We start from the raw sequence: 15,714 nt of genomic DNA, 5'->3' as shown, positions 1-15,714 counted from the left end.
GAAATAAGAAGTGAGGAAAAAATAAGGAAACAAGTAAAGCAGGTCAGCATTATTAAGTAAATATCACAGGCGGAGTGTGGTGGGGTTGGAGATGATTTCTGGGGTCCTGCCTTGTTAATATTAACAGAAACAATATTATTGTTTTACAATATTAACAGAAACAGGAAGTCAGGAAGATGAGCTGGTTTGGGGGGGAAATGAGTTCAGGTTTAGTTTAGGAGGACTGATTTGAGGTGATTGTAGACTATAAGGAAACACCTTAAAAAGCAGTGAGAAATGAGAGTCCTACACTCAGGAAGGACGTCAGGATAAAGACAAAATTGGGGAGTCATGTGAAATGTCACATGTATGCATCTTCTATTTTCTCGTACCCCTCCTCCCACACTAGCCCAGTCCTGCTTTACTTCTCATCTGGAATATTGAGGTAACTTCCTACCAGGCCTCCCAGCCTTCAGTTCAACTGATCTTACACATCACTGTTACATTACTCTTCTAAAAATGCAGTTCACTCCAGCGATCCCAAACCTTTAGCAGCTCCCTACTGCTCTCCCAACAAGGGATCTCAGTTCATCTTTCCACCTTGTTCCTAGAATCACCAACCAACTGCTCAGCCAACAATTCCTTGAACACACCCCACACCCCATGTCCCCTGCCTCCTTGCCTCTTTCTGGCTGTTCTTCCTGCCTGTAACGCACTCACCTATATCTGTGCCTCTTGAAATCCTAGAGACCCTCCGAGTCCTCTCTGCACCAGCACCTCTGTCATGAAGGCTGCTCTTTGTTTCTGCAACCAGACTCTGTCCTTGAAACTTCCTTTTACTCTGTGCTCCTCCTTTGGCACTTTTCATGCCTTTATTATAGCAATCTGTGTACCTGATATATTCCTTTATGACAACATAAACTCTTAAAGCCTAGAAGTTGTCTCAATGCACTGAGTAGCAAGGGTACCTGGCATGTATTAGGTATTTATATATATAAATTTGAATAAATGGGCATGCGTGAGTAGCCAGAGTCTCTAAAAGAGAGAGGATTAAAATAGCAGAGAGGCCCAAGAACAACACTTGGGGAATATTCACATCTGGCAGGATGAAAGGGTGAGCAAGGCTGGAAAAGGGGATTTGGAGCAAGCATCCCGATAGAACTCAACCCCCATCAGGAGCAGCCCACTGAGGGCATGACTCACAGCGGACAGAGACACCAGCACCCTCTGGAACATGAATGAAGTGTCAGAGCGAATGTCATCTTCAAGGCTCTTCCCATATTCTGGCAAGAGAGCAAAGTTAGCTGCATCAGAGTAGAGTCCTGTCCAGTGCTGCGTCATGCTCCAGAACCATCTGTCCTCCCCAGGATCAGCCAGTTTACCAAAGCAGTTTGTTATGAGGGTTTTCAACCCCACACACAGTTTTTCCAAAACTGAACTCTTGTAAAATGGTCAAGGCAAGTTTAGCTTGTCATTATAGTAGAAACAAGATGTTCCTGGTCCTTAAAATGAAAGGTCAAGAGGGCTGGGGCTGTACTCCTCCTCCTGCAGTTACTACTGTCCAGGAGTCTGCCCCCACCGTGGTTCTCAGTGATGGAAGGAACGGTGACTGTTGACTGGCACATGGAAAGGCAAACAGAGCAGAGTTTCTGAGCCTGTGTTTGGGGACATGCAGGGGGCATGTCAGACCCAAATTCTAGCAGCTTCCCACCAAGAGCTTCCCCAGAGAAGTTGCAGCCCTTCACAGCCCTTGGGTAGAAGATCCATTCAGCAGACATGGGGATTGGAGTGTTCGAATGAAGCTCCCAAGGTTTAGTATCTCCTGCCCTGAACACTTACCAAAACTCTTACTGTTTTGTTTCCTTTCTACCAGAGTAGTACATGGAAAACTCAGGGAAAAACAAAGTAAAATGGAGGGAAAAAGACTCCACAAAACTCCACCATAATCTAATCACCCAGAAATAATCATCGATACCACCTTGGTGAGTCTCCTTCCTCATTTTTCCTTATATACGTATGTTATTTTTCTTTTATTCTTTTTTTTTTAAGTTTATTTATTGGGGTGAGGGAAGACAGCATGAGCGGGGGAGTGGCAGAGAGTGAGGAAGAGAAAGAGAGTCCCAAGTAGGCTCCACGCTGTCAGTGCAGAGCCTGATGCAGGGTTTGAACTCGTGAACCACAAGATCGTGACCTGAGCTGAAATCAAGAATAGGATGCTTCACCGACTAAGCCACCCAGGTGCCCCTGTTATTTTTTTCTTTTTTAAAAAAATGGCATCATAGCATGCTATTTTATGATTTGTCTTTTTCACTTATCCATATACCATACCATTTAACAGAATTTAATAATATCCTTCAATATACATTTTGATGACTACATAATACTCCATTGTGTGGGTGCACCATATTTTGTTTAGTCAACCTGTTACTGATGGACATATTTAGCTAATATAAACAATACCAAACAAGCACTATAGGATCTAAACCTTTGAGCAGTTTTTTTTTTTTTTTTTAAATTACATTCTTAGGGCAAAAAGGCATATTATCTTTTAAAGACTCTTCAGAAACATCATCCTCTGGAGATTTTTAAGAGAGGAATAAATGGCTATCTTTCTTAGGTGGCTGGAGGGTATACAGTCCAGTGTGGAGGTAAGAAGTTGGGCGAGAGAGCCCCTCCAGGGCATTCCCTGAAATGCTAAGATTCATTGGTGCCACCACTTTTGAACAAACATGTTTGATTCTCTGCTTGATAATAAGGAACAACTTTCAGGGTAATAAAACACTGCACTGGGAGTGGCATCTTCACCTAAGAAGTCTTGAGAAAAAAAAAAAAAAAAAAAGAAGTCTTGAGAAGCAAACAGATTGTCATTTGCCTAGACAGGAAACTGCCTAAAAGTGGAGCTTGGAACTAAGGATCCCTCATGGTCAGTGTTTGTAAGAATAAAGTATTTTTAAAAAAAATTTTTAATGTTTATGTATCATTTTGAGAGAGAGTGCAGAGAGAGAGAGAGAGAGAGAGAGGCAGAGTGTAGTGGGGAAGGGGAAGAGAGAAAGACACAGAATCTGAGGCAGGCTCCAGGCTGTCAGCACAGAGCCTGACATGGGGCTTGAACCCATGGACTACAGACCACGAGATCAGGACCTGAGCTGAAGTCAGATGCTTAACTGACTTGAGCCACCCAGGTGCCCCTCTAAGAAGAAAGTTTAATCAGTAGGTAACTACCCACTGCTAGTTTACTTTTCAGATCACAGTGAAACCTCAGTGGGGCCCCTGAGAATGCTACATACGAAGCTGGTAGGTCTGGTTTATACGTCGGATCTCCTCAGGTGTTCGGGAGGCCAGGATCTCAATCAGGCAGCCCTCATCCGTGCCAGCTCCCTAAACACGAAACCCAGAGAAGAGGGAGTTATGAGTCAGTTTATAATGTTGAATCCCAGACACAGAGGCATATAACCAGGAATCTGCAGAGAAAAAAGCAACCTATTGGGTTCTAGGAACAGGATTTGCTAATTTTTAAGTTGTCCTGCCCAAATTCCAATGTTTACCATAATTGTTTTTAATAATAACAAACATTTATGGGGTGTTTCTATCAGCTGATTATCTTGCCAGGTTATGGACAGTGTCTGCCCTCTAGAGGCTTAATCTTTCCTTGACTTCCCCTGTACTTTTTTTTTTTTTTTTTAATTTATTTGTTTTGAGAGAGAGACCGTGCAGATGTGCATGCAGGGGAGGGGCAGAGAGAGAGGGAGAGAGAGAATCCCAAGCAGGCTCCATGTCTGACACAGGGCTCAATCTCACAACCTGAGATGATATCAAGAGTCCAATGCTTGGGCACATGGGTGGCTCAGTCTGTTATGCGTCTGACTCTTGATTTTTGCTCAGGTCATCATCTTATGGTTAGTGAGATCAAGCCCCACATGCGGCTCTGTGCTGACAGCGTGGAGCCTGCTTGGGATTCTCTCTCTCTCTCCACCCCTCCCCAGCTCATACTCTCTCTCTCTCGCTCAAAAATAAACATTAAAAAATTTAAAAAGAGTCTAAGCCCCCCAGTTGCCTGCCTCCCCCATCCCCATACTTTTCCTTTGAAAGGCAGAATCTTCTGGCAAAGACTGTTACCTCTTTGCTTTCCCAGAGCCTAGCCGAGAACCTTCCACAAGGCTATTTACTGGCATGTTCGGGGAGGAGGGTAACTGTATTTGAATTTTGTAGTTGGTCATTAAAAACAGTCAGCCTAGGGCTAGGGCACAGTGGATCTAGCACTGAGGGAGGCTGAGAACCCTTTCTGCCAGTAGTGAGCCTCCGGCAGCCCCAGAGGCTCCACTGTGTCAGCCATGAAGTTTCGCGTCTCAAAAGCAGCTAACATGACAAGAACGGTCCTGAAGCTGCACCACAAGCACAACTCTAACCACTCCCCGTGGAGCCACAGGAAAGAGCAAATGATTGCATAACTTTATGGAGAACAGCTTTGAAGTTTACAATTGCTATAATGTAATGTCATGTTTTCGAGTTGTCATCAGTGAAGGAAAATCTTTCTCCTGAACTTCTCCCTCCCCACTCCCACAGGGTTTTTGTCACTTTCTTGAGGAAGCTGGTCCGTGGCTGCAGAAGAAGAGGGACACACACCTTCATGGCCCGTCGCAGCTCCTGCACATCATACAGCACGGTGGGCGTCATCATTCCCACGATCACCCGCTCAAAGTTGCCACTCAGTTCCGACTTCAAGTCGTCTATCAGGTCCTGCAAGGCAAGCAAGTGGCTCTGTTTAACTGCCATGCTAACTTAAGCCAGCCCGGCCGCTCTCAGAGTGTGGTCTGGGATGCCTGGGGTCTCCAGACTCCTTCAGGAGGCCTGCAAGGTCAGAGCTCTCCTCATGATAACACTAAGACATTATTTGCCTTTTCACTGTCATTCTCTCCCATTTGTACAGTGGAGTTTTGCAAAGGCTACTTGACATATCTACATTTCTACAATTCTGTTAAAAGGCTATTAAAATGCCCTTTTCCAAGTACATATCTGTACAAGACCAGATTTTCTTCCTATACTTCAACCAAAACCATGTATCACAACAAACGATGCAGAAGCATATATGAGAATCCAGCTGTCTTCCATTAAAGCAGGCATTAAAGAACTTTGCAAAATGTAAAAGAATGCCAATTTGCTCACTAAATGTTAATGCTTTGGAATATATAGCTATTTTTCATTAAAATGTTATTTATATTAATATGTAATATATGTATTGTTTTTTAAATAAATTAACAAATACATATTTTTAATGCCTCAGTTTTAATTTTTAGTATGGTAAATATCAATAGATATATTCCACAAAAACAAAAAAAGTCTTCAATAAGAGTGTAAAAGGGTCTTGAGATCAAAAAGTCTGTAGACACTGACTTAAATGTATTCACTCAGCAATATACTTTGAATATATTTCCAAGTCAATAATCACGTATGACATTTTTAACAGCTGCTGAAATTTCTATATGTAGATGCAATATAATTTATTTAATCAGTCCCTTGTTTCTATTTTTGTGCCATTATGTACACACGCATTTAGCTATATCTTTGGGATCATTCATGATTATTTCTTAAGATTCAATTCCTAAAAAGAAATGTAATTCTTTGGACAAAGGACCAAATTCTAAAGATGTTCATTTACATTTCCTCCTAGAACAGGTCAGAGAGTTTAAGACCCTGCTCAAGATCAACCAAAATAAGGAGCTGAGATACCGTTTAAGTCAGATCTCTGATTCTCACAAACCTGACTGCACAGCCCTCCCTGTATTTCAATCTCTTGTGCATATTTTTAGGTCACATCCACACATAGTGAATGAATAAATGAACAAATAAATTAGGGCTCAACTCATTAATGCTGGTCATCTTAACAAATTGTCATCAGATTAGCTTAGTTCTGAGGCTAACTATTCCAGTTCACGCATTACATGCATGTTCACACTCGTTTATGGTCATTAAAGGACTCTGGGATGGAGAAGAGTTTCAAATGCTCAAAAGATAGTCTGAGCTATGAATAATCCCACTCCCTACTGGGGTCCCAGCCAAAGTTTGCTTGCAGATATGCTGGGGAATGCTGAGCCAGCTCTGTCCCAGCCAGGAGCTTAGGGCCAGTCTTCGAGAAACAGCTGCAGTCTGGCTGTAAGGTTCTCCAGGATAGAAATTTTTATCAGAGTTACTGTACTCTGAGACCTAGAACACTCATTGATAACATTTCCTCACTCAGTAAAAAGATTCACCACATAGACAGGTTTTCAGTGATGAGGAAAGATTGGGTGGAATGGCTCTGGTGAGTGAGTTATTGAAAACAAGAGTTTGAAATAGGGTCCCCCGGGGGTGTAGGATTCAAACCAGAAGGCGTGAGTGAACACCCCGTGAATCCATAAGCTAACAAATTATATACATAGTCACAACCCCATTCTAGAATTTGAGGGGGTGTCCCCCAACTGAGAATCATCAAAGGAATGATGGGTTTATGTGGAAGAGTCAAAACAGACTAAATCCTAGGAGAGCGTATTCAAAACAAACTAGATTTAAATACTGCTTTATCCACCGTGGCCTAAAAGAAGGCTGACCAGGATCAGGAAAGCAACGCTGGAGGCTCAGCCCTACCTGGCTCACAAGGGCGGTGGTGGAATCCACCGAGCAACCAAGTCCCTACAAGAGGCTGGGTGGGAAGACACCAAGGTTGGCTTGAGCTCTGGGAACCAAGGGCTCCCAGAAATCACTCCTGGCTAAGGACAGTGGAGGTAACATGCTGAAACTGTTTTTTCTTAAGAACATCTTTAAATGAGGCAAGGGTCCACCTTTTGAAAACACAAGGCCACTTCAAGAATCTAGATCGGGAAGAGACCCGGAGAGGCTGCGGCCTACCCTGCCGATGGTGGTCTTATAGGCCGTCCTGATTTCCTGGCGCTGGGCCGTGCTGCGGTAGGCAAGGACGCTGATGATGGCATCTTCGTCGGTGCCTGGCAGAGAGTGGGGACAGTGAGTGAGGTGCTTTGAGAGAGGAATGAGAAAACAGGTTCCTGCGAGGACACTGGCGTTACCCGAACTTACACCTTTTTAAGAAAAGAGGTCCTGGGGTGCCTGGGTGGCTCAGTCGGTTAAGCGTCCGACTTCAGCTCAGGTCACGATCTCGCGGTCTGTGAGTTCGAGCCCCGCGTCGGGCTCTGGGCTGACGGCTCAGAGCCTGGAGCCTGCTTCAGATTCTGTGTCTCCCTCTCTCTCTGCCCCTCCCCCGTTCATGCTCTGTCTCTCTCTGTCTCAAAAATAAATAAATGTTAAAAAAAAAATTAAAAAAAAAAAAAGAAAAGAGGTCCTTGTTCAGTAGGTTTGTCTATTTTTTGGGGGAACCAGACACTAGATGTGAGTCTTAGCCCTCCTTTAATCAACTTTTTACCACTGAACAAAGAAGCTAACTTGTCTGAGCATTAGTTTCCTTACCCGTAAATGTAAGCGATCATAGCACTTTCCCTTACAGAGCTGCTGCAAGTGGTCAATAAAACAAGCACGTGACTTCCTTAGCACAATGCCCCACAGTTACTAAATATTCACTAAATGCTGACTGGGATCGGGCTTTTCCCCCTCCTCTGCAATTCTCTTCATGTCTTTGGTTCTCCTGGATCTTCTATGTCCTTGCCTTTTCTCTCCTCATTTTTTAAAAAAGTTTATTTATTTTGAGAGAGCGAGCGCACGCATGTGCAGGTGGGGGAGGGGCAGAGAGAGAGGGAAAGAGAATCCCAAGTAGGCTCCACATTGTCAGTGCACAGCCAGACATGGGGCTTGAACTCACAAACCAAAAGATCATATCCTGAGCTGAGCTTGGAAGCTTAAGTGACTGAGTCACCCAGTTGCCCCTTCTCTCCTTATCTTTAATCTTGTTATCATTTCCTCTGAGTTTGGAAACAATTCAGACTCTCACTCAGCACTTTGCAGTTTTTTTTTTTTTAATTTCAGTATAATTAACATATAGTATGACATTAGTTTCAGGTGTACAATATAGTGATTCAACACTTCCATACATCAGTGAGTGCTCATCACTAGTGCACTCTTAATCCCCTTCACCTATTTCACCTGGCACGTGCAGGGTTTTATGGGTTGCTCATTGAATGCACTGTACTTAGAGATCCATAAATGTGTTTTTCATTTCAAAGCTCTCTTTCCTGACCTCAGATGGTTCCCTTTTTATAACTGCTGATGAGTTCCCACCATGCGATATCCTACCAAAACTTTATAATGAGAATTACAAGTTTTCAATGGCTTAAATTTTGCCTGCCTGTTTCTTGAAGCAGCTTTTACCAGGGGAGACGGGTCGGGGGGGGGGGTGCTTTATTCTGATTTTTCAAAACTGGTGCCTCGTCTTAGTAACAGCTAGATGTTCATGTATGTTGGGTGAGTTTTCTGCTTCCCCATGGTTCATCCTGTATGGGGAGTTGTGATGGACTAGAGAAGAACTTCTATTGGGATATTTCAGAGAGAAATGAAAAAATATAGATTTATCAGAGTCATTCTTTGCAAGATTAGAGATCCAGAAAAGTGCAAGCTATAGGGAGGAAGCTGTAAAACTTTGTTTACACATCTTAGGGACCTACTTTCTGTTCTCTTAAAAGGAAGAAGAAGGAAGAAGAAGAAGAAGGAAGAAGAAGAAGGTGGTGGCGGCGGAGGAGGAGGGGGAGGAGGAGGAGGAGGAGGAGGAGGAGGAGGAGGAGAAGAAGGAGAAGGAGAACAGGTATAGTACATACAATCATCCTGTTCTCCTTCAGAACTTTCAGCGGGAAAAGGTCCATTTTATGCCCACCCCTGTTTCTGTAAAAAACACCATTTTTCTTCTTTCAGTCAGTCAAGTTTGAACCCTCAAAACAGCTTTGATTTTTTTTTAAATTTTTTTTTAATTTTGAGAGGGAGAGAAAGGAGCAAGTGCACAAGCAGGAGAGAAGGGCAGAGGCAGAGAGAGAATCTCAAGCAGATTCCATGCTCAGCACCGAGCCTGAGGTGGGACTCAACCCCATAAACTGTGAAATCATGACCTAAGCAGAAATGAAATCAAGAGTCAGCCACCCAGGCACCCCATAGCTTTTTTTTTTTTTTTTTTTTTTTTTTTTTTTACTGCCCTCTCATCCTCCACATTCAAATTTCTTGCCAAGACATACAAAATCTAAGTCTAAAATCTTTTTTGCATCTGCCCCCTCTTTGATTCCTACCACTACCACTCCAATTCAGGATTTTAGGGTCTTAGACAACTGCAAAGTCTGCTAACTGGTATTCTTACCTCCCTCCTAATTGGTCTTTCCAAAGTCTTGTCAGATTCATTTTCCTATAAAGAAAAACTCTGATGGTGTCTCTCCCCTGCTCAGGAGTACACAAGGGCCCCCCACTGTCTGCTGGATTTACTACAGGAATGGCAGTCTGGCATTTGAGACTTTCTGCAATATCCCATTCACTATTGTAACTATCCACACGAAAGGATACCAGGCAGCCAAATTCACAGACTTAGCTCTTCAATTATTATACTTGATCCAACTGTACTACACTCCTTTCTCCTGACCTCCTTCATTCACAGTCTACTGGTTTGTGTGTCTCCCTAATTGTTCCACATAGTGTCATGATTGTGGCACTGGTTTCCTGGCCAGTGCCTTTGGGCCATCCCCCCCATGCCTATGATTCTACAGATGGTCTTCTCAGTAGCAACCCCAGGACCTCCCTTTGGTAGCAGCCACCTCCTGCTTTGCAAGTACCTCCTGCCACAAGCTACCTTTCTGTGTATTTACTGTGACTCCCCCTAAGCCTCAGCTAAACTGGAAAATGGGACAGTGCTCACACTCACCCCATGCCCTTTGCTTATGCTATTCCACTCACCCGAAACACATTCTCTCTTATCTCTACTGAAACAACTTATCTCCCAAAGTCCCTCTCAAATTCTGCATCCTCCAAGAAGTTTTGCCTGATGCTCCCAAATTAAATGTGATCTCCTTTCTTAACCCAATGGGATCTTATTTGCACCCCTCCTATCACTATCATATTGTGATAGCTATTATCATATTATTATAGTTGTTTCCATGCATGCCTTACCCATCTAGCATCCATGGACTAGCTGACTAGGTTCTTTTTTTTTTTTTTTTTTTTTAGGTTATGACTTACTCATTTGAGAGAGAGAGAGCGCGGGAGGGAACGAGTGGGGGAGGGACAGAGTGAGAGGGGGACTGAAGGGGCTCTGTGCTGACAGCAGAGAGTCTGATGCGGGGCTCGAACCCACTAACTGAGATCATGACCTGAGCTAAAGTCAGAGGCTTAACTGACTGAGCCACCCAGGCGCCCCTGGACTAGGTTTTAAAATGCTTTTCTCCTCCAACTGTCTGCCTTGCATTGGCTCACACAGCAGACACGGACAAGAATTGGCTATCAAATGTCTCCTGACTTTTATTTTGAGAATTCTGAATGCTATGTGGTCCACATTCTGAACTACAGTGTTCTTGCTATATACCAAAGAAGCAGGATAACATGGAAAAAGGATGGGCCATGGACATTTTCCATCTTATTTATGAAGAAGGGAAAATGAGAAGGACGTTAGATTCAGAACAACAATCTGTTCAGAGGTGGGCAGCAGGATAGTATAGTGACGTAAACTACAGCTCTGGAGTCAGACTGCCTAGGTCTGACTGCCTGGAATTGCCTAGAATCCTGACTCTAACACTTACTAGCTCCGAGATGTTGGGCACATTAGCTAACCTCTCTAACTCTCAACTTCCTGTCAGTAAAACAAACTGTTGATTGTCATAATCCCCATAATGTGTTTGTAGATAATCTATGTAATGCATTGTGTCTGATGCATAGTAGAATTTAATAAATATTCTCTATCATTGTTGTTGTCGCTGTTACTGTTAGTAACACTGGGGCTAACTAAAATGAGCTGTTTGGGAGGAGAAAAATTGGGAAATAAAGTTGTGTGACCAAATGTTTTATCCAAATATCTCAAGGAGATTATAATAGCAGCTACAAACCATGGGCACTTCTCTGGCCAAATGTCCACACAGGCAAGAGGCTAACCCAGGGCAGCCTGCGGTATGCCCACATGACTACACCCACCAGAGGCCTCTGCCTGCTGTGGCTTCGTTTCACTTCTTAGGCGACTTAACTTCTCTGGGTCTCAGTTTTACATCTGTGAAATGGGGTGAAAATAACAATAGCAATAGCCGCTTTCACTAAATTACTGGGTTGTTGTGTATACCCATTGAAATAATATTTGTGAAAGTGCTTTGTAAACCTTACGACACTGTACATATACGGCACTAATTGGAAAACAAATACATTTCTGAAGTTTTACATATAGATTCATATGGTTGTAATGCAAAACAGATTTAAATAATTGGGGCAATCCAGAATGAGTGCCTTAAATGTTAAATTCTGTAATATAAGTGAGTAATTAATGTTCTCCTGTCCCATTTGTCTTGAAAAGCCAACTTGTTCCCACTGTATTTTCTTAGAGACCTCCTCATTTTTTTTGCCAGTGGACACAGCACCCTTTGTGTGACTCTGTGATATACAACACACAAGAGAGTGTTTACCCCCATGGGACACTTACCAAGCCCCTTCATGGCCTTCCTCAGGGTTTGGGCATCTTCAGTGGCACTGAATCCTGAAGCAGCTTTGACGGTGCCTCCTTTGGATGCCTGAGCACACAGAGAAAGATGTGACTGAGAGCCATCATCTCATTCAGCACACACCTGCTGAGCACCTACCATGGGTCAGACACTATTCTAGCTGCTGGGGATACGGCAGTGAGCGTGAGAGATGAGGCAAAATTAAACTACTGGGACTGCACCGAAATAAAAAGCTTTTGCACAGTGAAGGAAACCACCAATAAAACAAAGCCACAACCCACTGAATGGGAGAAGATATTTGCAAATGATATGTCTATTAAGGGGTTAATATCCAAAAAATATACATTGTTTATTCAACTCAACACCAAAAAAAAAAAAAAAAAAAAAACAACAACAAAAAACAAAAACAGAACACCAATAAATCCAATTAAAAATGGGCAGAAGACATGAATAGACATTTTCCCAAATAAGACATATGTATGGCCAACAAACACAAGAAAAGATGCTCAACATCACTCATCATTAGGGAAATGCAAATCAAAACCAAAACAAGCTATCACCTCACACCTATCAGAATGGCTAAAATTAAGAACACAAGAAACAACAAGTGTTGGTGAGGATGTAGAGAAAAAGGAACCCTCATTGCTGCTGATGGAAATGCAAACTGGTGCAGCCCCTGTGGAAGATAGTTTGGAGGTTCTTCAAAAAAGTAAAAATATAACTACCATATGATCCAGTAATTCCACTACTGGTATTTATCCAAAGAATGAGAATATTAATTGAAAAAGATATATGCACCCTATGTTTACTGCAGCATTATTTACAATAGCCAAGATATGGAATCAACCCAAGTGTCCATCCATACAGATGAATGGATAAAAAAGATGTGGTATATATAATGCAATGGAATGTTACTCAGCTATAAAAAAGGAATGAAAGCTTGCCATTTGCAGCATGGATCTAGACAGTATTATGTTAAGTAAGTCAGTCAGAGAAAGACAAATACTATAGATGCCACTCACATGTGGAATTTAAGAAACAAAACAAATGAATGAACAAAAAAACAGAATCTTAACTCTAGAGAACAAACTGATGGTTACCAAAGGGGAGGTGGGGGGGGGGGGATGGGGGAAATAGGTGAAGGGGATTAAGAGTACTCATTATTATGAGTACTGAGTAAAGAATTGTTGAATCACTATATTGTACACCTGAAACAAATGTAACACTGTATGTTAATTATACTGGAATTTTTTAAAATAAATACATAAAAAATAAAAATTAGTTAGCCTGACCCTCTTCAAATAAAAATTAAAAACTAAAAACATCAGCAAACAAAACATAGGCTAATGACCCGTAGGGACCATCTCAGTTGGATTATGATTTAGAGATAATTTACTGATTAAGATCAAGGTGCCCTGGATATTGTGAATGTATTTACTGATGTATTTATATGTGATTTATGTGGTGGAAGGTAGTGTAAAGAAATACATATAACTAAATATAAAAAATAAATAAGTAGTTGTGGAAATTCAGTGACAGGGTATAAAACACAGAAAACTAAGGTAAAACTAGGGAGGTGGGAAGGAAAACAATGCAAACCTTAAGAGCCTGTGTAGTTGTTAGAGGGAAGCCACAGATTTTTCTGCACAGAAGCCAAAGTAAGAGGGAATTGTAATCGGCAATGAGACTCACTGGGTCTATAAAAGGAAAAGAGACCAGTTGTCCAAGAAACGCTCAGCTTCTCTTTGTACTGAGTTTACAGAGAGGACATCTGCATTACTAGAGCTCTCTGGGCTCCCTGATTTAGCAGTAAGGGGTAGAATCAAACTAGCTTTGGTTTTAAATATATCTTTCCCTCTGTGTCTGACACTAAGCATTATAAAGGCCTTTAGCAACCTATATTTTGATATTCTGAATTCTGTTTTCTTTTCTTTAAAAATGACCTAATTAGGGGCGCCTGGGTGGCGCAGTCGGTTAAGCGTCCGACTTCAGCCAGGTCACGATCTCGCGGTCCGTGAGTTCGAGCCCCGCGTCGGACTCTGGGCTGATGGCTCGGAGCCTGGAGCCTGTTTCCGATTCTGTGTCTCCCTCTCTCTCTGCCCCTCCCCCGTTCATGCTCTGTCTCTCTCTGTCCCAAAAATTAAAAAAAAAAAAAAAAATGACCTAATTAGGGTGCCTCGGTGGCTCAGCTGCTTAAATGTCTGACTCTTGGTTTCGGCTCAGGTCATGATCTCATAGTTTGTGGGTTCAGGTCCTGCATCAGACTCTGGTGCAGAGCCTGATGGTGTGGAGCCTGCTTCAGATATTCTCTCTTCCAGTCTCTTTGCTACTCTCCCACTTGCTCTCTCTCTCAAAATAAATAAGTGCAATAATTTTTAAATGACCTAATTATTCATAACAGCACTAAAATTGTTCTGCCTCATCTCCTTTCCTTTAGTTAATCTGTCAGGTGTCTGCCATTATGGTGTGCATTTGATTGGCTTAGATTGCAATGGAGAAGGATCTAAGTGATATTCTTTTTTTTTAATTAAAAAATGTATATTTATTTATTTTGAGAGAGAGAGCATGCATGCAAGCAGAGGAGGGGCAGAGAAAGAGGGAAAGAGAAAAAGAATCCCAAGCAGGACGTGGGGCTCTATCTCATGAACCATGAGATCATGACCTGAGCCAAACCCAAGAGTCAGCCTCTCAACGGAATGAGCCACCCAGGTACCCCTAAGTGATATTCTTGGTGCCCAGATGTCAATAGAGTTTACACTGAGATAAATACCTTCCTTTGTCCTTAACTGGTGCTATGTGCTTTTAAGATGCTAAGAGCTCACAAGCTGAGGGTAAGAAGAGATAGCCAAGGCTAAATTTAGGGCTCAGGTCACATAGTAAGTCTAGTTTTCCTGACTTTCCTGATAATGCCCCTTTTGTTAAATGGTGGTAGGATGTTATGGTGATGGGAGGCAACAGAACAGGGAGATGATATGAATTACTGCAAAGGGAGAGGGTATTACATCTCATATAAGCCTTGGTTAAAATGTACCCATAGCCTTGTGCCCATGATCCAGTAAAATCTAATATTCATGGAGACAGTTCTGTCTCTTTTACATCATTCTGGGGGTCACAAACACTATAAAGGGAATTCTAATATTGGGGGAGATTTCATTTGTGGGTACTTTGCAAAGGAGACACCGTGGGCTACAGTGAGAGGTAGTAAAGCTTAGTAGGAGGGGACACAGACATCGGAGTGGGGATAGACCTGGCTTTGAGTCTTGGCTTCAACCCTTTCTACCTATGTTGTCTATAGGGGAAGTTTTATTTTTCTCACCTGTACATTAAGAATAATGATATCCACTCACACAGTTGTTGTAATAATGAAGCAGAATAATATAACAAAGCACTTAGCACAGAGTCCAGCAAACAGAATACCCTAAAACAAAAACTCAAACTTAATGGCTATCATCATCACCACTATTATTAAATATGACTTCGGGGCACCTGGGTGGCTCAGTCGGTTAAGCGGCCGACTTCGGCTCAGGTCATGATCTCGCGGTCCGTGAGTTCGAGCCCCGCATCGGGCTCTGTGCTGACAGCTCGGAGCCTGGGGCCTGTTTCAGATTCTGTGTCTCCCTCTCTCTGACCCTCCCCTGTTCATGCTCTGTCTCTCTCTGTCTCAAAAATAAATAAACGTTAAAAAAAAATATATGACTTCAACAACATCTCTACACTAAATAGAAGAGTGAGATTCTTATATCTATTTCTGATAATATCTCTTAACGTAAGCTTATGTGGCAATGATGCCAAAGCAAAATCCAGAATAGAGCATTTGTACAGGTAGCAAAAACAGCGTAGAATATATCTAAGGCTCTCTGATGATTTAACTTGATCCAAAGGTATAACACCAACCATCTAAAGGGATAGAGGCGGTGCCTGGGTGGCTCAGTCGGTTAAGCGTTCGACTTCAGCTCAGGTCATGATTTCGCAGTTGTGAGTTCAAGCCCTTCATCCAGCTCTATGCTGACAGCTCAAAGACTAGAGCCTGCTTTGGATTCTGTGTCTCCCTCTCTCTCTGCCTCTCCCCCACTACGCTCTGTCTCTCTCAAAAAAAATGAATAAACATTAAAAAAAAAATAAAGGA

At 42.5% G+C, this 15,714-nt stretch overlaps 1 protein-coding gene across 3 annotated transcripts in view; it reads right to left on the bottom strand.

Annotated features, from left to right (window-relative positions):
- Window positions 1-15,714, bottom strand: part of ANXA4 (annexin A4) — a 160,141-nt gene that overhangs the window by 15,253 nt on the left and 129,174 nt on the right. For 2 of the 3 annotated variants that reach the window (XM_019440871.2, XM_019440860.2), the window contains 5 exons: window positions 11,570-11,657; window positions 6,862-6,956; window positions 4,603-4,716; window positions 3,267-3,357; window positions 1,183-1,262 (listed from right to left, as the gene is read on the bottom strand). In XM_019440871.2, the coding sequence (XP_019296416.1) occupies window positions 1,183-1,262; window positions 3,267-3,357; window positions 4,603-4,716; window positions 6,862-6,956; window positions 11,570-11,657 (468 nt within the window). Of the gene's footprint in view, window positions 1-1,182; window positions 1,263-3,266; window positions 3,358-4,602; window positions 4,717-6,861; window positions 6,957-11,569; window positions 11,658-13,187; window positions 13,286-15,714 lie in introns of all 3 variants that reach the window. The other variant, XM_019440877.2, reaches the window with a different exon arrangement.

This window comes from Panthera pardus, unplaced genomic scaffold, assembly GCF_024362965.1.
Source record: "Panthera pardus isolate Hobbes unplaced genomic scaffold, ASM2436296v1 HiC_scaffold_25, whole genome shotgun sequence".
NCBI lineage: Eukaryota > Metazoa > Chordata > Mammalia > Carnivora > Felidae > Panthera > Panthera pardus.
Note: the sequence above shows the minus strand (reverse complement) of the source record. Positions and strands in the feature narration are given on the sequence as shown.